The sequence below is a fragment of the Euprymna scolopes genome, chromosome 27 (assembly GCF_053919585.1).
Source record: "Euprymna scolopes isolate OS-2025 chromosome 27, ASM5391958v1, whole genome shotgun sequence".
NCBI lineage: Eukaryota > Metazoa > Mollusca > Cephalopoda > Sepiida > Sepiolidae > Euprymna > Euprymna scolopes.
In genome coordinates this window covers 104,038,949-104,054,495 of record NC_136508.1, presented here as the reverse complement: position 1 = coordinate 104,054,495, position 15,547 = coordinate 104,038,949, and the positions used below count along the sequence as shown (strand labels likewise).

General features: G+C 30.6%; 1 protein-coding gene and 1 pseudogene across 1 annotated transcript in view; both read right to left on the bottom strand.

Annotated features, from left to right (window-relative positions):
- LOC145248751 (prolactin-releasing peptide receptor-like) overlaps positions 1-14,456 on the bottom strand; it is a 32,347-nt gene extending 17,891 nt beyond the window's left edge. Inside the window, exon 1 of the mRNA XM_080110394.1 lies at positions 14,124-14,456. Coding sequence (XP_079966520.1) covers positions 14,124-14,456 — 333 coding nt within the window. The remainder of the gene's footprint in view (positions 1-14,123) is intronic.
- Positions 4,429-4,545, bottom strand: LOC145249092 (5S ribosomal RNA; annotated as a pseudogene).
- Positions 14,457-15,547: the final 1,091 nt, after the last annotated feature.

Sequence of the window (15,547 nt, the reverse complement as noted above, 5' to 3'; positions counted from 1 at the left end):
AACAAGTCCAGGTTTTTTTCTATTAAAAGCTATTTCGGCGTTAAATATGTGGCCGATGCGGCCGAGATGAAATGGGATTTTTTAAATGATTCGCATCGGACCTGGAAAATAAAAATCGCCTTGAAAATTGAAAATCATTGTCATAAAGAGAATTAAATGAGTCGTGTCAAACTGAGAAAGTTTGAAGATATGAAGTGAGTCGGATTTATTTTGTCTTTTTGTTTGTTAATCCCAGTGGAATTTATTGGATTTCTTTAACTATCTTCGTCAAATGAATGTGGTGGAATGCATTTGGGTCTACTTGTATGTATTATAAAGTCGTCGTTTTTAAACGATAGATTCATTTTAATGAAAGTACAATTCGAGTCGGATTTGTTTTTTAGGAAAAAAGTCGTTGCTGTTAAAAAACTAAAAACGCGATTCGGGCAATTTGTGTGCATGAAAGTCGTCGTTTTTAAACGTGAAATTTAAAATGAAATTCTATTGTGTTTAAAAGAAAACGGTTATCGTTTTTAAACAAAAATTATTTCATAAAAGTACAATTCTAGTCGGATTCTATTCTTTGAAAGAAAAAAAAACTGGTCGCTGTTAAAAGAACTTTAAATGTGATTCGGACGACTTGTATGTATCTAAAAGTTATTTTCCAATGCAAAATTTAAGATGAAATCGTGTTGCCCTGAAAAATAGGGTGTCGTTTTTAAACGAAAGAGTTATTTTGCTGAGAGTACAATTCATGTAGGATTTTTTTGTTTTGTTTTGGAAAAAAAGTCGTCACTGTTAAAAGAACTTACAATGCGATTCAGTCAACTTGTATGTGAGTCATTTTTAAATGAGAAATTTAAAAACTATTTTTTCTGTATCTAGCCGAGTATGGAGGGCTAGCTGTGTCTAGCCGAGTATGGAGGGCTAGCTGTGTCTAACCGAATATGGAGGGTTAGCTGTGTCTAGCCGAGTATGGAGGGCTAGCTGTCTAGCCGAGTAGCCCCACTTTTACTAAGGAGTATCCGACAAAGACAGATACTACTTCCCTAGCCAGTTTATGATCATGAGATCAGGGGGGAGTGTAAAGAAAATTTTGGTGTGACTGCAGTCATGGAGGCGAACTGCTGAGGGTGATATGTGCGAACTGAAAACCCGACTGACGGGCACAAAAAGCCGACAAATCATCAGGTTCGATCGCATCTTAATTTGCATGAATGAGACAATATAAGACCGGCAGTGAAGAGGTCGGGATGGAGTTGAGTCCAGTTGAGTTCTAAAGAACCGGACTGAACGTTGTCAGAGCGGAGAATGTCGCCAAGAATCCAGTCCAGTTTTTTTTTTATTAGATCCTAACCCTAACCCTAACCCTAACCCTTTTCAGGTTATTTAATGCCGAATCCAGTGATTTTGAGGAACAATTTTTTAATAGAGAATATGTGTGTGTTTAAGTCGGTTTCTAATTAACCCATAGTTGGGACCCTAACAGTTACTACCACTCCGGGTCAGTGGACCTGGGAGCAATGGCAATTAAAGGTGGCTCCACACTCCCCAAAGCCCGCAAGCTGGGGCCTCACCATCGGATATAGTTTTAGGTCATATCCAGGACCGAAGTCCTACTTGAAAATATATTAATTTTTAACCAATATATATGGTTTATACTGCATATTGAGTTGTAATTTAACTTTCAAGCTATCAAATAAATAATGAATCATTTTAAATAATGAAACCACTATAATTTGCGATGGTAATCTTTTTAAATAATAAAACCACTATAATGTGTGAGGGGGATAATTGAGTATACTTTTAATGCTGAATAGCGTCCCTTGCGCTAGAAAAGAAACAATGAGAACTCATGTTTTATTTAAGTACATTAGTTCTTATTCTGCAGATGGCTCAGAATGAAAAATATTCAAAACTTGACAATAATTATATGGTTGTTTCTGCGCTACGAAACGGTTACTGTAAGGAATTGAACATTTTAATATAGCGAAATAATTCTAGATTCCTTCGGGTTATTCCTTTTCTGCCTTTCAAAACTCATTACATTCTTCTGGTCGATTTCTACATGCGAATACACTGGGTATTAACTTCCCTCTCATTTTATTCTGAGGTAAACCTTCTTTCCTATTTCATTTACTTCTATCTTACACTTCTCTTACATCTTTGCAGTTATTTTGTCCTGCTAAATTTATTTTGATTTAAATTTTTTATATTAATGTATTTGTTAGATTTTTGTATTTCTTTAAAAATTAACTTAAGCTTTAAAAATGTTTAAATAATTAATTTTAATAATTAATTTTTATTAATGAATATTAATCATATTATATTAATTATTAATTTAAAATAATTAACTTAAGCTTTAAAAATGTTTAAATAATTAATTTTAATAATTAATTTTTATTAATTAATATTAATCATATTATATCAATTATTAATTTAAAATAATTAACTTAAGCTTTAAAAATGTTTAAATAATTAATTTTAATAATTAATTTTTATTAATTAATATTAATCATATTATATCAATTATTAATTTAAAATAATTAACTTAAGCTTTAAAAATGTTTAAATAATTAATTTTAATAATTAATTTTATTAATTAATATTAATCATATTATATCAATTATTAATTTAAAATAATTAATTTAAGCTTTAAAAATGTTTAAATAATTAATTTTAATAATTAATTTTTATTAATTAATATTAATCATATTATATCAATTATTAATTTAAAATAATTAACTTAAGCTTTAAAAATATTTAAATAATTAATTTTAATAATTAATTTTTATTAATTAATATTAATCATATTATATCAAGTATTAATTTAAAATAATTAACTTAAGCTTTAAAATGTTTAAATAATTAATTTTAATAATTATTTTTTTATTAACTAATATTAATTATATTATATCAATTATTAATTTAACATAATTAATTTAAGCTTTAAAAATGGTTAATTCTTTTATTATTTAATAAACATTTCTCAGTATTTGATTTTCTTATATAGCGCTTTGTATATTCTACTAGCATTTACTTTTTTGTCCTTTCTCTCTTTCAACAAAAACATAATTCCCCTACTCACACTGAAATAAACGCTATGGTGGCCTGATTTCATGATTTCATGAGCAAGGGTCTGTATGTGACCTCCCTAAATCTAGTAAAACCTGTACGGCAAGAATGATCAGAATCGTCAAAGATTTGCAGAGAGTGTGGCCGAGGATATCTCCACATCAGTAAGAAAGAGATCAAGTCAAATTGAGGTCTTTCGATCAATGCGGTTCCAGCAGGACGGTGCAACGGTGCACACGGCACGACAAACATTAAATCTGCTCAAGGACATCTTCGGCAACCGAATAATTTCTCGTGGCTGTGAGATAAATTGACCACCCCGCTTGCCAGATCTCAAATGTGCAGATTTCTTCCTTTGGGGTTACCTCAAAGAGCGGGTATACGCAAACAAACCAATCACATTAAATGCCCTTAAAACAATATAGAGGAGGAAATTTGTGCCATAAGCTCTGAAAAATTAAGTGATGTGCTGGACAATGCCCTGCAGAGAGCACAAGAGTGTGAAAATGAAAATGGTGGACGTTTGAGTAACATCAGTTTTCATAACTAAAATTAGACCTTGTGAAAAACATACCCTGGATTAAGATGTGTAAATAAAATAAAAATAAGTAGACTATGATATCGAACTCAAAAACAGAGGCTCATCTACCTACATATACAAAATTGGTATTAAGGAAGTGAATCAAATTTAAAATCATGCAGCTTCTTTTAGAACACTCAGTATTATGAGGGATAATTTGCCCGGTTGACTAATAAACGATAAAATAATAATGATAAGGTCATTTACCAAACTGCGTCTGTATTTGTTTACAATATCACGTCAGCTGATATTTGAGCTTGACGGTCTTAAACACTAACCTTTCTTTTCTTATGGATTTAAACGAAGAATTTTTTCAGTGAAATATTTAAGGTTTCACCAACCATGACCCAACTTGTTTAACGTAAAATATTCCCATGTAAACATTATTTTTTATCTATAAGTGAAAAAAAGAATACTTTTAAGATCGGATTTGTTCAATTGTCAATACTTATCGTATAAATAAATGTACAATACGTATCTAAGAACACTGCCAGAAATATACATTGCCTTCGTGTAAATTTTACAAGATATTGACTCGGCCGTTTCGGAACCTATATATATATATATATATATATATATATATATATATATATATATATATATATATATATATATATATATATATAAAGGCTTCCTTCAGTCCATACAGACTATGGATACCCACTGTAAGGGTGCCTGCGCGTGAAATTTGTGTGGAATAAGTTGCGCAATCACCAACCACGCCTCTCCTGTTGCATACCAGTGGCAAGTTGAGGTACAAGATGACTGGAAACAATGCCGAGATAAGCAGAGAGCACATACAGCGCCTAGAATTCCCAAATGGTCACCCATCTGGTACTATCCAGGCTCAACATTGCTTAACTTCGGTGATCTGACGAGAACCGGTGTGTCAACGTGATTATGCTGTGTATATATATATATATATATATATATATATATATATATATATATATATATATATATATATATATATATATATATATATATATATATATATATATATATATATATACTAGCAGGGGGACCCGTCGTGGCTCGGGATTTAAAGAGGATTAAAAAAAAGATTCCATACTTCTATTACTTTTATTGCCATCGAACTCGCTCATTCGTCAATCAAGTCAATTGATTGCCTGCTCTGGTCAGGAACTAACCGCTGTGCACTGGGATGAAACTTCACATGCATCCCCTTATTCTAAAATTCATTGTAGTATACATTGCACTGTAGAGAAACCATACTGTTGATATTATGGAATTATTTTTAATTTCATGTAATGTCTAGAATAAAATTTAAAATACAAAAGCCAAGTACAATAATCCAATTATGCTCTAAACAGAAGCGTTCATTTTTAACGCGCCTCTGTCCTATCAAAGAACCTACTGTTGATTTTATTGACCGAACCATATAGCTTGTGCTGTGATAAAATATCATGAATGCAGTGATGTTGGTGAGCTTCATAAAAGTGTAAACTTTGAACAAAATTGGACTATTCCTTTTTTAATTAAATTTCATTGATTATCCATTTTTGATACTTATCCGAGGTTTTCCGATACAAAACCCATCTAAAACACTTACAGGCACATAAGGTATATGTTTATACACTTAAAAAGAAAAAAAAACAGCCCAGCTGTTTTAGAATCTATAGGAAACGAACTCACACGCAGACAAACAGCCTTATATATATATATATATATATATATTTATATTTTATAAACAATAAATATCTTTCAATCTCTTCCCGCCCGGCTAAATCACTTTAAACCCCATTTTCAACCCGTTCCTTCCTCCTCCCACCACACCATACCCACTAACATTAACTCTCCAACCTGTTGCCATGGTGATCCTTTAAAATAACTGTTACTTATGCCGTTATAAATATGAATAGCGTCTTTTAATTTTAAACCGTTTTAAAGTAAAAAAAACGTTTATAAGAATTAACACATAATTAATATTTAATTATAAGCCCTCTCTTATCGTATAAACTCCTACTACTTTAAATTCCAACGTCCTCTCCCCTCTACCCGCCCCTTCTTTTCTATCTCCCCTTCATCTACTATTTTTCCATTCTTATTTGATTTTATAACTTAGTCCATCTATGAATTCTGACGATGCTAGTTGGATATTTCCTCTCTTTGAGGATCTTCCTCTAGTTGAAACAATATGTAAACTCATTCTGGACTCACAGTAATAAATTTCTTACACACACACACACACACACACACACACACACACACACACATACACACACCCATATATATATATTTATATATATATATATAAGGTCGGCCAATTTAGCAGATCATCATATAATGATTAGATCGCTCTAACAGACAATAAACACATTTTAGAATAAATGTTTAAATTTAAACAGAATTTCTCTCGTCGGTTTACGGTGGCCGAATGGGTTAGTTCCTTGGTACTCTTGCCAGTTTCGAATCTATCGACCGATGCTAATCGGGCGATCCTACATAGTTGATTCCTAAAAGAATGAATCACTAGTGTCTGTAGGTATTTAATAATTATTATAGTAAATAATTATATATATATATATATATATATATATATATATATATATATATATATATTATAATATGAAGCTGAACGTCTGTGTGTGTGTCTGGTCACGATTAGGCTCTTATATGGTTGACTATTATAGAAAACTAATCATATATAATGATAGAAGATGTATCGAGACACAGGAATGAGTATGTTTGATCTGGCATAATGATGATTCATTAAAATTGTTGGGTCTGCATACGCGCCTTGTTCACAAAGTATGGAAATAAAAAAAACAAAAAAAACGTTTCCAAGTGTTTATGATATAGATGTACATAATACTTTGATAAATATGTTTTTATTTAAATAGGAATGGTATGATAAAATTGTGGGATTGGCGTTCGCGCCTGGTCCCCATACAATGGAAGCAGGCACAAACTTTAATAAAGACTTTTCATATCTATCTGCGTAAGTATATTTTGATAATTATATTTATATTTAATTTTTTTTTAGTATAGATCCACAAAATATCGTGATAAGTGTTTCAGTTTGAACAGGTATGGTATAATAAATTATGGGGTTTATCTATTTTTACTTTCATGATATTTTGCTTTGGTTTTGATACCCCCAAATTCGAAGCTATCTCTTTACACCCCTTCCTTTTCATAACCTATCATAAATCTCCATTTTCTGTAGGCTGTTTTTGAATCCAGTCAACGACGGGAACTTTTGCCAGTATATATATATATATATATATATATATATATATATATATATATATATATGTATATATGTATATATATGTATATATATAATATATTATATATATTTATATATATATATATATATATATATATATATATATATATATATAATGAACTCATTTTCCCCCTATGATTTTATCTTAATAGGATTAAAAATCAGCACATTTCGTGCAAATGTAATATGCACAAACTGCAGCACAATATCTGAGGTGTGTTATAGGCATATTACCTCACCACTTCCTCGATTATCGAAGATTCCTATATTTTTCCTGCTGAGAGTTTACTATGATAATCGGTCAAAACTAATGGAAGTAGTAACATCTTTTCTCTCCAATTAATTCTTCCTTCTTCAGCCACCACTTACACCGTTTCCGGAATCGTTCCCAAGGGACAGTAAATGAAAGAACACCGATTTGGGTTTTCTTTACTTCGTAGTAGCTTAAAAAACTGGAATGGAATTTTAACGTTCATTTTCGTTTCATGTTTTTTACTGGGTGATGCCATATTTTCGATTTAGTTCGTTTTGTAGTTGCTTGAAAAAAGTGAAATGGAATTTTAACGTTTCTTTTCGTTCTATTAAACATCGCTTTTTTGTAGTTTATTACATTTTTTTGTAGGTTTAGTACATTGCTTCTTTTCGTTCTATTAAACATCGCTTTTTTTGTAGTTTATTACATTTTTTTGTAGGTTTATTACATTGCTTATTCTTTACTTTACCCGCCCCCGTGCACACATACCTCCAACAAGCCAGGCAACGCCGGTACCCCAGCTTGTATATATATATATATATGTCACGTCATGTCATATGCTACTGGTACCATGTAACCCAGTACTACCTGCCTCATGCTCGGTTCACCGGCGACTAAACTGGTTCCCCCACCAGACTTGCTTGGTGAGGAGGGCGGCTAGTCTCCCTGAAGGATTAAAAACAAGACCTTCCAAGGGGCGAATGAACTCTTTTTTCTGGGTCAACAGCCAACTAGCACTGTGTATATTTGTGTGTGTGTATATGTGTATTGGGGTGGAGAGGGCTCCCGTAAGCTGTGGTGAAGGCAACCTTTCTAGGAGAAGCAAATCTCTGATTTAAAGAGCCATAAAGCGGAAGATCATTACCCGCATTAAGCTGGCCTGCAGTTTAATTTGTTGCTGGCTATCGTGCTCTTGCTTGTTGCTGGATCTCAACATTTTGAACCGAGAGAGAGAGAGAAACTTAGCTGTCGTACAAAGCTAAGACTCTGTAACATCATATTTGTATATATACTCCCTCAGGCATTTGGGCTCATGGATTTTAAATGTCTGAGGGAGTGGCACTCGTCTGACAAGACGTTGCAATCATATATATATATATATATATATATATATATATATATATATATATATATATATATATATAAAGCCAATACAACCATCCTATTATTGAAGCTAATTTAATCTCTATGATTATTGCAAAGAGCAATGTTTCTTTCCACGTACTTCTGATTAATCAGTAACCGATTACAATAATCGCAAGCAATGATTTTAATCTGAATTCCAATCAAGATGGCTCACGGATTTTCAATCAATTCGATTTCAATCTTTGATTCTATTTTTCGTTTATAAATATCGATTTTCCCCCAAACTAATTAATTATTGGGTTCTTGTCAGAACTGAGTACGTAAATAATGAGACTGATTTTGTAACATTCCCTTAAGCAAAAAAACAAACAAACAAAAGCACATTCAGAAGTTAATATTTGGTAGTTTCGCACAATTAAAGAAATAATAAATGTATGATTGCTTTCACATAATTATAAGCAGTATGACATATTTTGTAGCGAGTTAATAAGGTTTATTAATTAGCCAAATTAATTATTGCACTTCGAAAATTCACAGAGAATATAACTTTTGCTAGTTGTCAGGATTCATTCGTTATTAAGTTTACATACGTTTACTACGAGGAAATAGGGTTTCGCTTTATGAAGAAATAATAGCTAGAAGCCATTTAATTTCATTTTGTTTTAAAAAGACATTTTATTTCTTAATCATTACGACACCACTAAATTTCAACTTCAAATAAAAATCGCCACCAAAATCTTACTGCGATTTCCAACGTCATACTTATTTTAACTGTTTTTTTCTTACTAAAACAACATGTATATCTATATATAAAAGGCAAAATGTGTGTGTGTGTTGTGTGTGCGTTTGTATATCTCGCAAAATTTTTCGACACAGGCGACAGATTTTCACCAGATAGGTATCATTTTAAAGATCGAACTTTCAGACTCCAAATATCAAAAAATTGGGTAAAAACCTTAATTTCTTCACTCTCAACGAGAAGGTTTTCCTCAGGGAGGGGTAGCAAAAAGTCATTCCTTCATGACAATCTAGGCAGATACGCATGCGCAATAGATACCCGACCCAGAATTAGTTTAAATATGATAAAAGCGGATTTATTGAGTTATTTATGCCATTTTTCGCCTTCGCTGTTTCTGTTCTTCGATTTTTTAAAAGTTTTAATTTTTATTTGGCTTTTTGTTTTTAATGAAGTGTATATATATATATATATATATATATATATATATATATATATAATATACAAACAGGGTTATTACTTCGCTTATTCGTTGTGTTCATTTTTTGCTTTGCTTTACCCCCAACACACACTGCTCTAAACACCCGGACAACGCCGGGTACCCCGCTGGTCTATGTATATAAAGCGCAAAACGGCCACGCGCGTTTTTGTATGGCCAATAAAACATTTTTTCGCTTGGTTCTCGATGAGATTGCATTTATTTACAAGTTTCATTGTACTTCTCTGATCATAATATCTACGATTTGCGAACGGACATCGTCTCTAAATTTATTTTGACCGACTTAAAAAAAATCCCTCTATTCCGTCCTTTCGCGTGTTTGTTCGTCTTTTTCGTTTATATAAAGCGAAACTAATCGACTATAAAGTAGATCGCCTGGCTTTTCTTTCCAGGAAATCCAGAAAGGCAATTAGCTTTGATCAATGTAGAGAAAACCCTTCATATCAGAAAATTACAATTCATTTGTACACTGCCAGAGCTCCCCCTTTTGTGGGGAGCTTGTATTCCAAAGCATTATGAGGGAAATAAAACAGCAAAAAGCGGGAAGCTTAAGTGGTCTTCAGCCAGTTAATTTCTGCGCCTGCGTGAACTCATTCAATTAAATACAAGTCATCTTTTTAATTGACATCGGTGAATAAGATCGCTTTTCGTTTTCTCTCGCCTCGTAGCGTAGCAGTAAGTTGTTACGTTTTCTTCAATTTTCTTTTCCGCCTTCGCATCGCGCTACTAGCCTGCTTGCCTACCTCCCTGCCTACTACCACTTTTATATTTGTTTGCTCCAAACACCCGGCAACGCCGGGCACTCGCGCTAGTTAAACATAAAAACGTGAACGATTTTTAAATGTTAAAACAAAGCTAAGAGTGTCGCTCTCACATTCGGCCACGTATTTCAGCAGTAGTTAAAAAAGCACCAGGAACAACTGTCCCACTGGTATCCACCATTTTTAGGTCATACCAGATATTGATTCAAGATGTGTTAATTTATGTGAATAAATATTCTTCAAATAAAATCTTTGTTTCTTTTTTAATTGCAAAAAATGACTTATTAGTAAAAACACGTTTTATGCTAGGTGTCGTGCGAAAATCTTTGATAAACTCAGTAGCGTGCCGCCATGACACAAAAAAAGGTTGCGAACCACTGGGTAAGGTAAAACAGGATGAGGAAACACCCATATGTCATTCCGTGTTAATGAAATTGATTAGTAAGGTTGGTTTCATTGTGGAAGAAATGTTGGGATTTTTTAATAAGATTATAGAGACTTCATTTCCAGTCAGATCAATTGGAGGAATACAAAAGGAATATCTGCAATTTTAAGTGAAGTGGAACAGGTGATAAATGTAAATTAGATGTTTTAAACCACTATAGTATTGCACCTAACAAATCCATGTTTTATTCTGCCTAGCCAATGTTTATTTTTCTCTGGCTTTTATCATATTCTTTGCAACAAATGAATGTAAATTGATTGAGTTCCTTTCAAGAAATATTTAATCCATCTAGAAAGTTTATAAATGGTAGACTGTTTTAGTTGATAACTAAGACAGTTCTTGCTGCTTATGTCATTAATAAAAAAAATCATTGTCTCATCTTTCATAATTCTCAGATAAACAATTAGATTTGCTTAAATTGAATTCTGAACTATATATATTTTAATATTGTTGTCTATCATAATCATAAGTGGTACAATACTTTGATTTCCAAAACATATTTAAATGTTGTTTTTCTCTTACAAACCCAACCCAACACTTATTCCAGCTAAAAAGGATGTTTAAAATGGTGACAGTTATTCATTGGCGATCAAAACCACTTATTATTATTATTATTATTATTATTATTATTATTATTATTATTATTATTATTATTATTATTATTATTAATAATAATAATAATAATAATAATAATAATAATAATAACAATTCTGAGTTCGTTTATCAACGTCTCTCTGGAAAGGGATGGGATTCATTTCTCTCAATCCCGGCTCCAAACAAGGAGCTTCAACGATCAAGGGATTTTCTAAGGATGTTGGTGGAACCTACAAAAGCAAAGGTCCGAAGGCACCCTAAATGTTAGGGATTTATAGTTTTTTCAATTGTCATTCCAGACAACTTGATACTGCTCCTAGTGTACCAACTTCGACCGAGATTATTTGTGTTTTAACCCCGTGTATACGCCTTATGTTCAAGGCCAATGGAGCATAATTGTTCTACTTCTAATTCTCCTTCTCTCTCACATTCCTGTTGTTGTTGTTGTTGTTATTATTATTATTATTATTATTATTAATAATAATAATAATAATAATAGTAGTAGTAGTAGTAATAATAATAATAATAATAATAATAATAATAATAATAATAAATCCAACTCATCCATACGCGGACAACACCTATGTTATTTCTCTGAAAGAGGGAACATGTAGATATTTATTATTATTATTATTATTATTATTATTATTATTATTATTATTATTATTAATAATAATAATAATAATAATAATAATAGTAATAATAATAACATTAATAATAATAATAATAATAATAATAATAATAATAATAAATATCTACATGTTCCCTCTTTCAGAGAAATAACATAGATGTTGTCCGCGTATGGATGAGTTGGATTTGGAGACAGCTGCTTACTCGAAGATTAAAGAACGGATAAAAAAACAGGAAAAAATAATCGGTGAAAAGAAAAGAAAGAAGTACGTGAAAAGCATTTTAAGCGAACACAGTATAGAAAGATTTCTCGTCACGGCGCGTTGCAGCGAAAACAAAGTGAACATAATTCAGTTGAAAAAAAAAGTAGAATTTGTTTTAAGCGAAACAACCGTTATCAAAATAATTAGTTAAAAGAAAAAAATCACATTAAGTAACCCTCGAAATAATAATAAAAAAAAATTATGGTAAAAATAAAAATGCAAACCTTTGTAGCCTGTTTAAATGTTAAAACTTTCTTTTAAAACCTCAGATAACAATGATAATAATAATAATATAATAATGATAATAATAATCGAAACAAGGAAATTGTTTTAAAAATTGGGAAACACTAATGTTTGAAAGAAGAAAAAAACACACCATTACGTATCGTTATAGTTTATTTCAACGAAGCGAAATAAAGCGATAATAATTCAGTTTTAACAAAGTAAAATGTGTTTTAAGCAAAATAAAAGAAAAAAAAACTAACATTACGTCACTCTAAATAAATCATATTACGCCACTACAAAAAATCACATTACGGCACTCTGAAAAATCACATTACGTCACTCTAAAAACAAATCACATTACGTCACTCTAAAAATCGCATTACCTCATTCTAAAAATCACATTACGTCATTCTAAAAAAAACAAAAAAAAACACATTACCTCACTCTAAAACACAAAAATATAACATTACATCACACTAAGAAAAAAAAACAAAAAAAAAATCACATAACGTCACTCTATAAAATCAAATTACGTTACTCTAAAAAACAAAAAAATCACATAACGTCACTCTAAAAAATCAAATTACGTTACTCTAAAAAACAAAAAAATCACATAACGTCACTCTATAAAATCAAATTACGTTACTCTAAAAAACAAAAAAATCACATAACGTCACTCTAAAAAATCAAATTACGTTACTCTAAAAAACAAAAAAAATCACATAACGTCACTCTATAAAATCCAATTACGTTACTCTAAAAAACAAAAAAATCACATAACGTCACTCTATAAAATCAAATTACGTTACTCTAAAAAACAAAAACATCACATAACGTCACTCTATAAAATCAAATTACGTTACTCTAAAAAACAAAAAAAATCACATAACGTCACTCAATAAAATCAAATTACGTTACTCTAAAACACAAAAAAATCACATTACGTCACACTAAGAAAAAACAAAAAATCACATAACACCACTCTAAAAAAATCGAATTACGTCAGTCTAAAAAAACAAAACAAACAAATCACATTACGTCACTCTAAAAAACAAAACAAAAAAAAGCACATTACGTCACTGTAAAAAAAACGCTATGACAAATAAACATCTTCTTTCTTTGAAAACCTCTGACAATCCCCTTCATATTTCCACTAACCAATAAAGCAACAAAATTCCACGCCTTTCCTTTTTAGTTTCTTTCTTTGTATAGTTCCTTTCGTAGGACTATTAGACTTTGTAATTCCCTCCTAGTTTCCTGCCTGTACGAATCTGCTTTTCTAAGTTCCCGATTCCGATACAATTACCGATTCCATTTATTTAAATAAAAATCTACAGAATTCTACAATTATTATTCTTATTTTCGGATTGCGATAAAAATCTATATAGTATCTAATCTATAGATTAATCTTCACTTGTAGTTCAAACGCAATAAATATTCTGTTCTCATCTTGAATGTTATTTTCATAAAGTTTCAGTCGATATTACTTCCTATCTTCTTCAGGTGTATCTTGTTGAACTCTGTAGTGTTTCTGTTTGACTCGGGTATGTGCACTGAATTTCAAACGGGACCTTCTATTTACTTCACACGGGTATCATACCCTCGTTCCGTCAGCCTTACTCTTGAGAGGCAAATAATGCGAATAAAAAATCTCAAAAATTCAGAAACGAAATATTTATAATTTTATCATTACTGCTGAAAAAAAAGAAACAAAAAAAACGCAAAATGAATTAAAGTAACTAACGATTAAGATATCTCCAAACTTTACAAAAATTTCCATAATCTCCAAACTTTCAAAAATTTCCATAATCTCCAAACTTTCCAAAATTTCCATAATCTCGAAACTTTCAAAAAATTCCATAATCTCCAAACTTTCCAAAATTTCCATAATCTCCAAACTTTCCAAAATTTCCATAATCTCCAAACTTTCCAAAATTTCCATAATCTCCAAACTTTCAAAAAATTCCATAATCTCCAAACTTTCCAAAATTTCCATAATCTCCAAACTTTCAAAAATTTCCATATTCTCCAAACTTTCCAAAATGTCCATAATCTCCAAACTTTCCAAAATTTCCATAATCTCCAAACTTTAAAAAAATTCCATAATCTCCAAACTTTCAAAAATTTCCATAATCTCCAAACTTTCAAAAAATTCCATAATCTCCAAACTTTCAAAAATTTCCATATTCTCCAAACTTTCAAAAAATTCCATAATCTCCAAACTTTCAAAAATTTCCATAATCTCGAAACTTTCAAAAATTTCCATAATCTCCAAACTTTCAAAAATTTCCATAATCTCCAAACTTTCAAAAAATTCCATAATCTCGAAACTTTCAAAAAATTCCATAATCTCGAAACTTTCAAAAAATTCCATAATCTCCAAACTTTCAAAAATTTCCATAATCTCCAAACTTTCAAAAAATTCCATAATCTCCAAACTTTCCAAAATTTCCATAATCTCCTAACTTTCAAAAATCTCCATAATCTCCAAACTTTCAAAAAATTCAAAAATTTCCCAATTTCCATAATCTCCAAAAAAAGCAAAATGAATTAAAGTAACTAACGATTAAGATATCTCGAAACTTTCAAAAATTTCCATAATCTCGAAACTTTCAAAAATTTCCATAATCTCCAAACTTTCAAAAAATTCCATAATCTCGAAACTTTCAAAAAATTCCATAATCTCCAAACTTTCAAAAAATTCCATAATCTCGAAACTTTCAAAAAATTCCATAATCTCCAAACTTTCAAAAATTTCCATAATCTCCAAACTTTCAAAAAATTCCATAATCTCCAAACTTTCAAAAAATTCAAAAATTTCCCAAATTCCATAATCTCCAAACTTTCAAAAATTTCCATAATCTCCAAACTTTCAAAAAATTCCATAATCTCCAAACTTTCCAAAATTTCCATAATCTCCAAACTTTCAAAAATTTCCATAATCTCCAAACTTTCAAAAATGTCCATAACTCGAAACTTTCAAAAAATTCAAAAATTTCCCAAATTTCCAAAATATCTAAACTTTCCAAAGTTTTCAAAATTTACGAACTTTTCAAAATTCACAAACTTTCCAAAATTTACAATCTTTCCAATATTTAAAAACTTTTAAAAATTTACAAAATTTACAATTTTTTCTAAAATTTAAGCTTTAAAAAATGCCCAAATCTT